The 13,813-nt window shown below is 40.6% G+C and overlaps 2 protein-coding genes across 4 annotated transcripts in view; one reads left to right on the top strand and one right to left on the bottom strand.

Annotated features, from left to right (window-relative positions):
- The window catches only part of SNX24 (sorting nexin 24), a 76,374-nt gene extending 73,374 nt beyond the window's left edge, over positions 1-3,000 (top strand). For all 3 annotated transcript variants that reach the window (XM_083404447.1, XM_083404445.1, XM_083404446.1), the window contains one exon: positions 2,198-3,000. In XM_083404447.1, coding sequence (XP_083260573.1) covers positions 2,198-2,268 — 71 coding nt within the window. In that variant the 3' untranslated portion in view covers positions 2,269-3,000. The remainder of the gene's footprint in view (positions 1-2,197) is intronic.
- A 705-nt stretch (positions 3,001-3,705) lies between these two features.
- The window catches only part of PPIC (peptidylprolyl isomerase C), an 11,110-nt gene continuing 1,002 nt past the window's right edge, over positions 3,706-13,813 (bottom strand). The window contains exons 2-5 of the mRNA XM_083404400.1: positions 10,281-10,394; positions 8,579-8,672; positions 6,312-6,496; positions 3,706-4,493 (exon numbers count right to left, since the gene is read on the bottom strand). Coding sequence (XP_083260526.1) covers positions 4,359-4,493; positions 6,312-6,496; positions 8,579-8,672; positions 10,281-10,394 — 528 coding nt within the window. The 3' untranslated portion in view covers positions 3,706-4,358. The remainder of the gene's footprint in view (positions 4,494-6,311; positions 6,497-8,578; positions 8,673-10,280; positions 10,395-13,813) is intronic.

Below are 13,813 nucleotides of genomic sequence, written 5' to 3'. Positions count from 1 at the left end.
GACTGAGAAGGGAAAGACACTGAGAGAGGGAAAGTGGTGGTTTAAAAAACGCCAATGTTTGAGTAAAGCAGAGATGGAGGAAACTGAGAACATGACATTTATAGACTATGGCGGAGGTTTGAGAGAGGTGGGGGGAAGCCAGCGTTTAAAACAAGCTGTGAGTGCAGCGGGAATGGAGTTTGGAGGGCAGTTGTGTTAGCTTTTTGATGTTAGTTTCTGTTTTGTACCCATCTCTGCTGTTTCGCCTTAAAATTGGTGTGCTTTGTTTTAAGTGTTCCACCATACCACCTTTACTCAGATTTCTGCTCTTGTTTAGAACCACCACTTTCCTCTCAGTGTCTCTCCACCCCTGCTTTACTCAAACTTCCGTCATTTAAAACAGCCACTTTTTCCCTTTCAGCATTCCTCCCTTCTTGCTGTACTCAAGTTTCTATCTCTCCCATTCCTCAGCTGCTTCATGTGAGAGAGATAAAGGATTTGGAGCCCTCAAATATTCCAGAGTACCTTCACACAATGTATTTCACTCCTGGAACTATGTGTTGTCTGAAGTTCCAGATTCAATGTAGTAATTTAGAACAGATATTTTTTTAACAAGCAAACACCCATCTATATATGAACTTTACCTTCTCTAACTGAACAAGCTAACTGACAGTCTTGCTCTTAAGATTGTCGTCATCTTAAAGATACAATAACATATATCATTATGGGATGGATGTGTGCCCAAAGGGGGCTGCAGAATTAGGCAAGAGGGGGAAGGAATGGAAATGGGGGTGATCTGTGTGCTAAGGTTGAGAAAAGTAAGGAGGGGTATAGGAAAATGTGTGAAAGTGTAAAGGGGGGGGGGTCCCAAAAGGGAAGGCATAGGAGGCATGGAAATGGGAGTGAAGATGGAAGCAAGGACATGAAAGGTATAGGAGAGGATGGTGACTTCAAAACTGGGCGGAATGTGAAAAAAGGTGCTTAGTAGCTGCAGTGTGTGGGAGAAGGAAAATGCAGGAAGTTACCCAGAAAATGGTTTATGTGCAGCAGGAGGTTTGCACAAGAGAAGGAAGTATGGACATGGCAGTGAAGGTGAAAATGAATGTAAAGCAGGGCTGTTAAGTAGAAGAAAAGGCTTCAGAAAGGGTTTCAAAAGTGATCTTAGCAGTTTCATGGTGTGGGAATAAATTCTAAGGGGTTAATGTAGGGAGGAATGGCAGGGGAGCTGGCAAGCAGGGGGCAGCCCCTAGTTTTTCAGGTCAGACAAGCGTTTGTGAAATTCCAAGAGCTGATTTTAAAAACTGCTGAATAGTATTGTAATTTTATGTTGTGAACTGCCCTGAGATCTATAGATGAAGGGTAGTACAACAACAACAACAACAACAACAACAACAACACCACCACCACCACCACAAAAGTTTGGCTTATGTTGAACATTTACAGCAGTCAAAATTCCTGAACAGTAATAATGGATCAGCATTTGTTAAATAAATTACTTAAGTCTTACTATATTTAGTTTCTTCACAATGCTTTGTCTTGTCTGTTTATAGAGTTAATGCGAAACTGGAGAAAATGCTATGGACTTGTAGAATAAATGTGCTTTAATCACATTTATGCATTTCTTCTCTTCTCTGCAAGTCTCCTCACATTAGCTTATCTTATTATGATGATTAGCATCCTTTGTTTTTAGGAATACTGTTCCTTTGGAACTTATTGCAAGAATCTGTCCCTTTACGTTGACTAGATGCTTTAAGGATGCTTATGTGATGGCATCAGGCTCTTCCAGTCAACTTGGACTAAACAGTGCTGTAAACTACAATGGAAAAACTGCTGTGAAGTATTCCCAGTAGAAATCTTGGAATTCCTTCAAGTGTATTGAGATTTTGTTAGAAATTGAATTGCCAGTGTAATCCATCTTCCTTGTGAGAAAAGATTCAGATAAAGAGCTGGAGCCTAGCAGCATTAAGTATTAGAACATCCCTTTAAATCAATAAGCTACAAATCTGGCAGTGCATTCAGGCAATGCCCAGTGCTACACTAAAGTGGGTTTAGTGCTGAAACAGCATTACTAATAGCACAATCCTGAGCATGGATAAACATGGTGGTGATGCAATATCCTAAATTACACTGGGCCTTGCCTTGTTACGTTCTACAAAAACATTTATATTGTATTGACATATGTAAGAAAGCACTTTTTCTTCTTTCCTTTTTTTTCCAGATGACTTTCCAAACGTAGTTATTGAAGGTGTTCTCCGCGGATTGTTTTATCCTCATCTACAACCCAGGTAGAAAACGGGTTTGGATGGATAGTAACTGAAATAAACTCATCCTCTTCCTGGAACTGCACATTTTTAGCAAAACTCCTAAGACAACAGAATGTGGTCACAGTGGAGGTGATATTTAATGATGGAACATTTCCCCTTTTAAAATTAATTTAGTGTATCACTAATATTGCTGCTTTTAAAATTATGAATGGAGAAAACGCTACTGTTGAATCTGTCTACCCAACTCCAAATGTTTAAAAAGCTGACATTCATAAGCTGAATTACACTAACAACTTTCATCATGTATTGATTTTTTAAAATAATAAATTACTACACTAAGCCTTTTGTCTCAGTGTCGTATCCACTGCTGGCAGTGGATACAAAGGGCAACTTACTACACAGGCAAGACCGGAAAAAAATGTTAAGAGAATTATTGCCCAAACTTGAAATGTAATCTAAGCTTATTATTAGTATTTCTGATGTGATTATATCATATCTATATTATCTTAAGTGTGACTTAAATTTACTTCAGGACCCTGGCAACAAACCTTGCGCTTTTAGCCAATACACTCTGTTTGGTGAGCATAACTTTCCCATGTTAATTAACTTGTACCATTATGTAGCAGGAAGCAGACAGAACATGATGGGTAAAAATAATCAGCTAATAAATATTCAGAGGTCAATAGTCTAAGTGAACCATATGCTTATGTTTCACAAGATGTCAGAACCCAAAATAAAATATTGGCATTACATTGCATACGTTAGCGTTTGACGTGCATCTATTTCCGGTCTAATTCTAGTGTTTGTGAATGGCAACCTACTCAGTTGAATTCTTTTGTCAATGCTTGCTGCTCTATTAGTCCGGTGGTTGTGTTAAGAGTTATGAAGGAATCACAGCTTGTGGTCAGTTTCTAAACAGGACAGTCTCAAGCCATGGATTATGCCCCAGAGTGTACAGTGGAACCTCGGGTTGTGAACCTAATCTGTGACGGAGGCACGTCCGCAACCCGCAGCGTTCACATCCTGAAGTGCCACGTCTGCGCCGGCGCTGGCGTGATTTGGCGCTTCTGCGCATGCGCGAGTGGCGAAACCTGGAAGTAACCTGTTCCGGTACTTCCAGGTTTCCCACGATCCGCAACCCAAAAACACATAACCTAAAGTGTCCGTAACATGAGGTATGACTGTATACCAAACCAGGATTTAAACTATTAAATCTGATTCATAACTAATACTAAGCCACATGTCTTTGAAAGTGAAAGTAACCTTGCATCAGAAGTCCCAATGCTCTGCAGAGCAAGGGGAGCACCACACAAGCCCAGCATTTTTCTCAAGACCCCTTCTACTTCATCCCCAAAGTAGCTAATCAAGGTTTAGCATTACATGCAAATGCACCGAATGAAAATACTTTTACATCTTTATACTGTTGCGTGGCAAACAGGGCAACATGTTCAAAAAACAAGAATAGCTTTTTAGCAGAAGTTTAATGTATGTATAAAATATCAATACACAACAGTGGGTATAGACTTATTTGCAACAGTAATACGCTCACATTCTGCATATATTGAATTCGAACAAATTTAAATTCATCATACATGCCATAGGACCTGCACATGTGTCCATCATTGATGCAGGAAACCCGTTATAAAAAGGAATGGAAAGAAGAGTCTCAAATATTCTTTATATGTGTCAGGTGTTTGAAACAGAGAACATGTTTTAGAGGAGCAGTGTGGTTTCCATTCACCACAAAATACTAAATGCTTCAGTGTTTCCAGGATGAGATATTTTATAAAACCCTATAAGCAGATCTATCCATAAGGTGGAAGACTTGCATGACCAAAGAATGAGGGCGAGCTGTTAATAAAAGTAGCATATGAATAATCAAAGAGCAGGAAAATTATTGCCTTCAACCACTTAAGTCAATACATTTCTAATGTTCCCCCCCCCCCATAAAACTACTTCCTGGAAAGGCAATCAAGTAGTCCTCTGGTTTTAGCACATAGATATTTCAATGCTACCTGTGAGGTTCCCACTTTCTCTTGCAAAAGAATCTTCAGATACCCTTGCCTGCTTTTAGCCAGAGGAGAAGCCATTGCAGTTCCTTTGCTCACGTTGCCGTCAACTTCTCCAGTCATCTACTTCAACCACAAATGGTTCTTTTACATCTATTTTTCCACTGTTAACAATCACACAGTCTTGAAGAGGGCGGTCGTCGTCATCTACCGGCTGAAGTTCTATGGCGTGCACCACTAACTGAAAGAAGAAGAAAAACTGACCTCTGGTGTCAAACACAACATAGATGTGATATGTACTGCTGAGTTTACATTTTGTGGGATTTCCCTTAACTCCTGCTTATATATTTTTTTGCTCTGTATCTCCCCACTAAGGTCACAATCAGTCTGCTTCTGTGCTTCTGATAGAAAATAGTAGGCTGCTCTGAAACCTAATTGTGGCATGGGGGTGCTTTTGAAATGGGAAGTCACAGCTGGAGATAGTTGTAGACACCACCCCACAAAGTGCCCCACACACCACAATTAGGCTTGAAAAAAGCCTACAGTAGAAAGCCATCTTTCAGGCTTTATTTCAGCCAAGGCAGGAAACAGAACCCTTGTTGGCGCTGGGGGAGACCTCTGTGGGCACCATGAGCCTGCAAGGCACTGCATTTGTGCCCCATCCCCTAGAAACTGTTTTAAGCATTATGTCCCACATGTCAACGCTTTCAGTTTTATATTAAAAAAAATTAAAATACAATAATAAGCCATAGCAGCATCTAAAAGAAATACTTAAAAGTTTAAAAGCTAGAAACACCTTCACCTGGTGCTAAAAAGATAATGTGGGCTTCCAGACAAGTCTCTCTGGAGAGGGAGTTCCACTACCTAGGCCACCACTCTTTACCACAGAGGGGGCATCAAAAATTCCATCAACACACAGGCAAACTGAAAAGGGGGCAAGTGTTCATTTTGCTATGCAAGCCCTGTGCTGCCTAGGGCTTTAAAGGGAAGCACCAGCACTTTAAATTGCGCCAGATCACAGCCAGCGAAACGCCAGCAAGATGTTTACAGCAACTGACTGCGGCCAATAACCCGGCAACTTTGTTTTGAACCAGTCTCAGTCCTTCACAAGGCAGCTCCACATAGAGCAAATTACAGCAGTCTGTCCTGAAGATTACCAAAACATGAATACCAGTAGCCAGCTGCCTGATGTGCATTAATATTTTAATTTTGTTTTAAATGTATTTGCTGTTTTTAATCTGTTTTTAATTGTTCTTGCTATGCACCACCTGGAGACAGTTGTGTACAAGGTGATTAATAAATCCAGTGCTTTTGGGGGGGGGGGGACACAGGGGTATGCATACCCCTAAACATTTTGTGAATCTTTGTACTTTTTCCCATTTACTGTATTTCTTTTACCAGATTTGGTGATTTTCTTGAGTCAAAATGAGAGTACCCTTAAACTTTTTTTAGAAAAAAAGCACTGAATAAATCAATGATGATGATAATGCCGTTCCCCACTTTAGTGATGTGTACACATATATCATAATTAAGAATAGTTAGATTGCTAAGGGCCTATAAAGCAGAGGGTACACCAGAACTCATGTAGACAATTCTAGATAAGCTTTTAAAACAAACAGTAACCCATACCCCACAGATGGCTAACCAGCCAGGGGTCACGTAGACCCATGCTCAAATCTCTGGAGGACACATGTCAAACTGAGCTTGGCCATTAAAAAAAAATTAAAGGACACATTTTTGGGGAACTTCACAAAAATGCTGTGACATCACAGTCACTACAGGGTACCCATGGGAGTGGTCAATCGAAAACATTTCAAATGAACTGGTTTTACGAGTCCTTGCAGGGCCACAAAAAAATCCTTTTGGCATCTCAGTGGGGGACCTATGGGAGCAATCATTTTTTAAAAAATATTTATTTTAAAAATAATAATTATAAATGGGGGCACAAAAAACCTACTGTGGGGGAGGATGTGTCCCTCAGGCCACAGGTTAGCCACTCTCTGCTATACCCACTGCTTCCAACTAATAAACAAAGCTAGTATAGTTATTTTTCACCTACCATTCCATCAATGACTTTCCCAAACACTACATGCTTTCCATCTAACCATCCAGGCCTTGTCACAGAAATGAAGAACTGGGAACCATTGGTATCTGGGCCAGAATTAGCCATACTGACCCATCCAATACCATAATGCTTCAGTTTAAAGTTTTCATCAGGAAACGTCTCTCCGTAGATGCTCTTTCCTGGGAAACAAGACATCAGGTTCAGAAGAAACAATATTTTGTTTAAGACTTTTTTTTCTAAAAGGGTTTAAGATATAGGCCAACACCTGAATCTCCAGAACACATTCAACTGCCTCAACCTCACCAGTGTACCTAAATGGAACTTCCTAGATAGTCTGCTGAATCAGCTACCAGGAATCATGCTAACTGCAACAGTAAGAGCAATCCCAGCATGCAATGTAATTAGGCACTGGCTGTGTTAATGCACCCCTGCTTCCTCAGCACCAACAAATTAGGAAGGTTCACTGAATCTGCAATTTGTGTACTATAGCAATAGGAGAAATCAGCTTGCATCTGTTTCTAGACATTTCCATAAAAATTGTTTTCAGAGGGCGGGGGCCGGGGTGCTGTTCCCTAAGGTGATATAATACCACCCTGGCCAAGATCAAGAGTATGCATCTGCAAGCTGATGCATGTATAAGATGGGAAAGAGCGGGAATGAATTCACCATACTTGCCAAACAGGTAACTGGCAGTGGTAAAGCCGACAGAAGCAAGGCCTGGCCCTAACATTAGGTAGAGGAAGGCAGCTGCTCTAGGAAGTAGCAGCTGGGGGTGGGAAGTAAACATTGTCTAGCTTGCACCCCCTAAGCTAGGCTGCTGTCCATAGATGCATCATAGGACTCACAAATATTGAAGTACCGTAAGGGTCAACTAGCAGTTTGCTTTGCTTTTGTACATGCAAAGGCACCATTTTTCCTTTGCCTTGAGTGGCAAAATGACTTGGGCCAGCATTACCAGAACTTCTCCTGCGCTACATACATCCACTTGAGTACTGGGTTCAGAAAAGTGCTGGAAACCAGTGCAACAGGCAACTGCAGGCGGTTTTACAGCAGATATCTGAACTCCTAAAATTCCCCAGACACTTCAGACTAGAAAAGGGGGGCAGGAGCCAAATAAAGCATGCTTTGCCCCTTGCTTATACTCACATCCCATATCAGTGGCAGTTTCTCCACAGTAGTTAGTTTAGACAACTAACTATCTACTATGCAGCGATGATTCATTTATGGATCTGTATTAGTTAAATAATTAGCAGGCACAAAAAAACTGAGTATTTTAAGGGTATTTACTGTTTAAAGCTTTACCTTAAATAGTAGTGAAGAGAAGATTCCAGCCCCCCAAAAAAGTGTGGCTTTAGGTTTGGACAGTGTAAAGTAGTTTATTCTATCCCTATATTTTCTGTACAAGCTGTCCTGACATTGCTAGTCATGCAAGTGCTTAATAAACATATACGTGTAATGTGCCTAATTTCTCGTTCCACCCAACAGCACACAAAAAAATCCCTTGCCCAACTTGACACTCATTTCAAGAGCTGAACAGGAGATGTCTATGCAGATGTCTGTTTCTACATTTAAGTCACCTCTGCAAGAATAGGACAGATGAAATTAATTCTTGCTTCTTGTACTAAATTAGACTTTAAATGTGTTCTGAAAGCTTTATTTGCTGAATCAGAATATGACAATTCTCGGCCTCACTTTGTATTTTTACATTCAAATTCAACACCATTAAGGCAATGATTGTGGATCTGCAGTAAGTAGCAGTAAGACCTAGTCAATTGGATTTATTCCCACTCAAGTGTGGTGAGAATTGAACACAGTGGGACCTAATTCCAACTACCGATGCTGAACTTATCTATATACAGGGGAAATGGTTTTGGGAAGGAAAAAGAGAACTGCTTCTTTGAAGCTGCATCAAGATAGAAATATTTTTCTCATATTAAATCCAAGATTGTGTTTTCTTCTGTAAATTAACCTTAACCATGCTTATATCACAATAAAATTATCTATTTACATATGCCACAGGAAGGTTGTTTATTGATCAGTCAGTGACATAGAGCCCACTAAGTAAATAGCAGTTAGTCTGGCCAAAGATGTACCAATTTTGGTTTTTCTAGATTTGAGAAAATTATAATTATTTTATATTCTAGATTTGTTTGATTGTTGTACATCGTTCCTGGACTTTGTCACTGGCATCAGTTGGACTACATAGTTCTATATCTTTTATATTTATGTATTAAATTCCTTTAAAAAGAAAGCAACTTTACCCCCAGTGCCGTCTCCAGCTGTGAAGTCACCTCCTTGAATCATGAAATCTTTGATTACACGATGAAATTTGCTTCCTTTATAGCCAAAACCTTTCTACGAGACAAAATTCAGAATGGCATGATTTCAGTTCGGCAAAATACTATACACTATAATGAAATAAACAACTGATTAAAGAAAGATTAACAACAAGATGCCTGCCACCCTGAACTTTTGAGATAAAAGAGATGGCGGATGGGGTTGTGTCAATTAATTATTATTATTTTATTACTTATTAAATTTCTACACCACCCTTCATCCAAGGGTCACAGGGTTGTTTACAATAGAAAATCACAAAAATACACACCATAGTAACAAACCAAAACAATAACCCACTGCCCTACAGTATAAATAATAAATAATTCATTAAATTTATTATTTATTATATTGAGGATGTGTCACACAACATAAAGGTAAAGGACATGGGTGGCGCTGTGGTCTAAACCATTGAGCATCTTGGGCTTGCTGATCAGAAGGTTGGCGGTTCGAATCTCTGCGACAGGGTGAGCTCCCATTGCTCTGTCCCAGCTTCTGCTAACCTAGCAGTTTGAAAGCACACCAGTGCAAGTAGATAAATAGGTACTGCTGTGGCAGGAAGGTAAATGGCGTTTCTGTGTGCTCTGGCTTCTGTGATGGTGTCCCATTGCACCAGAAGCAGTTTAGTCATGCTGGCCACATGACCCGGAAAGCTATCTGTGGACAAACGCTGGCTTCCTCAGCCTGAAAGACAAGCGCCACAACCCCATAGTCACCTTTGACTGGACTTAACCGTCCATTGGTCCTTTAACTTTACATTACCTTTACCCAACAAAAAGTAGAGAAACCACTAGAACAGGGTTCAACAGATTTTGGCTGGTCATTGTCACCAAGCCAACACTTCCAGTCTTCAGGACTCTACCCTTCCCTTAATCCAACTTTGTATAAGGTTACAGATAGGCATTAACTCTCCCCCCATAGAGCTAGAGAAATGGGCTAGTGATTATCCCCACAGCTGTTTTGGATATCTGAGCTCAGCACAAATGCTGGGATTTGCTTCCACAAGATATAGTGATGGCCACCAACTTTAAAAGAGGATTGGACAAATTCCTGGAAGACAGGGCTATCAAGGGCTAATAACCATGATGCCATGCCCTGTTGTTGGAGGCAGTATGCCTCTGTATGGCAGCTGTTGGAAATCAAGAGCCTTCCTCCACACAGGTTCTGCTTACAGCTTCCCATAAGCACCTGGTTGACCACTGTGAGACCAAGAATGCTGACCTCTGGTCTGATTCAGCAGAGCTCTTCTTATGTTCCTATGAGCACTTCCGACATGAAGTGCAAAGCAACCTCTGACTTTATCTCCATAAAGTTGAAGCTGTTTTAGGTTGAGCAAAAAAGCTACTCCAAATGCCTATCATCACTCAGAGCCAAAGCACCCAAGCATAGGCAGTGCAGACATTCACAGTTTAACTGTGCTTCTGGTTGCAGCAGAACTCGGGAGGCCAATTCCTGCCCCAGCTCCAAACTGAAGAGGAGGGTCGAACCTACTGATTTCAACCTCACTAGAACGTGATGGAGTATTTGCCATGCTGCACCACATGAATATGTGTGCGCGCACACACAAAGAAAACTGCATTTATCTTTTCACTAAAATGCATGTACAAAACATTTTTTTAAAGTTCTTACTTCTCCAGTTGCTAGTTTAACGAAGTTTTCCACCGTCTTTGGTACTACTTTTCCAAACAATCCAATTACAATTCTGCCAGCATCTTTGCCGCCTATCTGTATATCAAAGAATACCTACAAATTTCCAAAAACATAAAAGCAATAATTGAAAACCACAGAATATCATTAATGCAAGAAATAAGTCTGGTAGGACCCAAAGGTGCCCTTCCATTCATGCGAGTTCTGCTGTGCACACAAGGACCTGTGGTGCAGTGGAGGCTCTCAGCCATGGAAGTGGGGAGGGGGCTTTTTGCCAATTCCACCTTGCCCCCATAGCCCTCTGGGTCTCCTCCCATGCTGATCCCCTAACTCTCTGGAGCAAATTTGGGGTTGGGGAAAGCATCAGCAAAGTATCACCTTCCCCATTCTGATTACGTGAGCGCTGCTGGATCGAAGGACTTGGTATTACTTTTTTTTCCCTTTCAAATTATATAATAATCAATCAAACAATGTACACAGCATTTTTATAAAAAGGATTTCTGCATATTAATTCTTCACTTTCACTATTTTCAATATTGCATTTAAAAAGCTACAATATTATCAGACAGGCAATTCCTGGGAGTTTTATCTCCCTCTAAAAGTTCAACAAATAGAATGCAACCTGTTACACTGGTGGCACTAATTCGGACAAATAGGAAGTGAAGGTCCAATTTATACATGCAAGCCAGATGCTTGCTTCCATATAATTCTTTCAACCTTCTCAATACAGAAGAAACATCAGCTAAGATATGAAATGTCAAGCCATATCCAGAAAACTTATTTTATTCATCTAGTTATGGAGCTATTCAAATCTCTCATAGGAGGTAAGTGAAAGCAAATGTCAGATGGAATTGAGAATTCAGAAATACAAGTGTACAAGTAGGACCTTATACAAAGGGTTGCAGTATATCCCTATTCGGGTTTCCAGCTTCGTGATAAGCTATAAGGAGTTCAATTAGACTATTCCTCCCTCCATGGTTTTATCATTTTATTATCCAGTATTCAACATTTTGTGGCTTTGGAGCATGGTCAATCCTTTTTGAGCTCTTCCCAGTGTTCCAGTGTTGATTCAACACTCAACCATCTCAGTTTGCGATTAGAGGGGGTGATTGTGATAATATTAGGTCAGGTGGACGTGATTTTTCACGACGTACAGAATGCATAAAGTGTCATATTTCAGAAAGGGATAAAAGCTTAAGAAAACACATAATACCAATGAGATTTTAAAAATAAATAAATCCGGGTATTCTTTTGTGTTATCAATAGGCTGTAGAAGCTCTCCAAGTTACTGAATTTTGCACTGCTTTTAGCAATGGTGGAAAAATTTAAGACACAATAGCAAGTGATGCATTTAGCATCATATCTAGTTTAGCCCTAAAGCCCTTTCAACCAACCCAACACAGGTAAAAAGAAGAAGATATAAGTGCCTGTTCAAAAGGGATTGTTTTACTGTATTCATTTTATTGTGTTCAGTTGTCTTCATATTGCCTTCTCTTTCCTGTTTATCTGACCCCCACTGTGTTATTGATCCTATTATTAAAGAAATTTTAATGAGACAGCCATTCATTATGAAAGGGGAGGGGAAGCAACCAATTTCAAGAGTATTGTGAGTGTCCCATGAGATCTATTGAACTCGTTCTCAAATTCTTCCTTTTGCCTCATCCAGGGATGGAAACGTGATTCTCCAGATACTGCTGGACTCCAGTTCCCATCAGCTCATTGTCAGTACAGTCAATGGTCAGAAAGAAGTAATGGGAGTTGTATGCCAACATCTGGAAGGCTACAAGTGCTCTACCCACTGACCAAATCCATTTTATCCATTTCTAAGAATGTTTTATTATTACTTATAAAATGATGCACAGATCTGGATTCAAGCTTCAATGACTATTGCCTTGGAAGCAAAACACAGAGGAATATTAAATTGAGATGAATTATCTGTGTTAATTGATACCAGAATGTCAATCTTTTACAGCTTTTACGGCACAATTTATACTAGGCTGATGTCATAGTACCTGTTCTCTAATGCACTTCTTCAAGAAGAGAACATGTCAGGAAAACAGAACACAAGGGAGAGGTGGCAAAGCAGTGAGATGATCCAGCTTTCAGGAGAAAAACATCTTTCAAAAATGGGGGTCAGAGGTAGGGGCCCCTGAGCTCACTACCACAGATGGTTAAATAATGCCAAATTGATTGCATATGCTGCTGAAGAGGCATACACATTAAGTTATATTAGAAGGAAGCATAAAAAATACCCATTAATCTTTCCTTGCTTTCGTCTTAAATGACCATTTAAAAGCAAAAATCTGGGTTTCTCATCAATTGGTGCTGATCGGGATATCTGCTGAAACTCGCCATATCTTGTAATGACTAATACTATGAAGGAATTAAAGCCCTCACCAAGGTCTGTAGATTGTCAAATGCTAGAATGCACTTGGCTTTTGCTCTCTTTTGCTCACTAACTGAGGAGCAGCTGCAGACCAGGATTTTTCTACAAAATCCAGTGTATATTCCAGTTGCCTAAAGTACACATCCCTACCTTACAAGAGATGTACAGTGGTACCTCAGGTTAAGTACTTAATTCATTCCGGAGGTCCATCCTTACCTGAAACTGTTCTTAACCTGAAGCACCACTTTAGCTAATGGGGTCTCCAGCTGCAGCTGGGTGATTTCTGTTCTCATCCTGAAACAAAGTTCTTAACCCGAGCTACTATTTCTGGGTTAGTGGAGTCTGTAACCTGAAGCGTATGTAACCTGAAGCGTATGTAACCCAAGGTACCACTGTACATCTACAGAATTTTCTTTTTTAAAAAACAAAAAAAACCTCACCATGACCCCCCACCATTTCCGTCCTCTGCAAGCTGTTCTGGGGACGCTCCCAATATCACCACCCCAAGATAATTGTGGAAATTCAAAGGGTATGGAGGGGATTGGGAGAACCCCCACTGCACAAGTTTAAGTCCTCACACCAACAATACACAGTTGCTCTGTGCATTTCACCACCTCACCTCACTGGGTATCAGTAGTAGCCATGGGGAAATCACAGAGTAGTTGCATCCAATAGAAGAGGGATGAGGAACCTGCGGCCATTCAGATGTGGTTGGTCTCCAACTCCCTTCAGCCCTAGCCAGCAAGGCCAATAGGGTGCATCAGAGCTGTCATCCAGCAACATCTGGAGGGCCACAAAGTCCCCATCCCAACTCAGTATTAGAATGCCGCAACAGCTGCCCGTTTCTTTTTGATGCCTAGCTCTACCTCAAGAGTTGTACCAGCAAAAGTCTACTGAATAAGAATATATCGGCCACACCGTGGATTAAGCAACATAAAGTGTAGGGAACAATATACGTGCAAACAATACATTCACCTTGGAAAGCAGTCTACTGTGGGTGGGTGATTAACTAAATTACATGGGCCTGAATGCCGAATGTGCACAAGTTAAACGTGCATAAGATGCAAGTTTACTGAACGGTCATAGGCTCGTGTCCAGCCAGTGGCTCTCATACAATATGCAGGAACTA

This window comes from Podarcis tiliguerta (genome assembly GCF_965153285.1).
Source record: "Podarcis tiliguerta genome assembly, chromosome: 11".
Classification (NCBI taxonomy): Eukaryota; Metazoa; Chordata; class Lepidosauria; order Squamata; family Lacertidae; genus Podarcis; species Podarcis tiliguerta.
The sequence above is the reverse complement of the archived record's forward strand: the minus strand, read 5'-3'. Positions and strand labels throughout refer to the sequence as shown.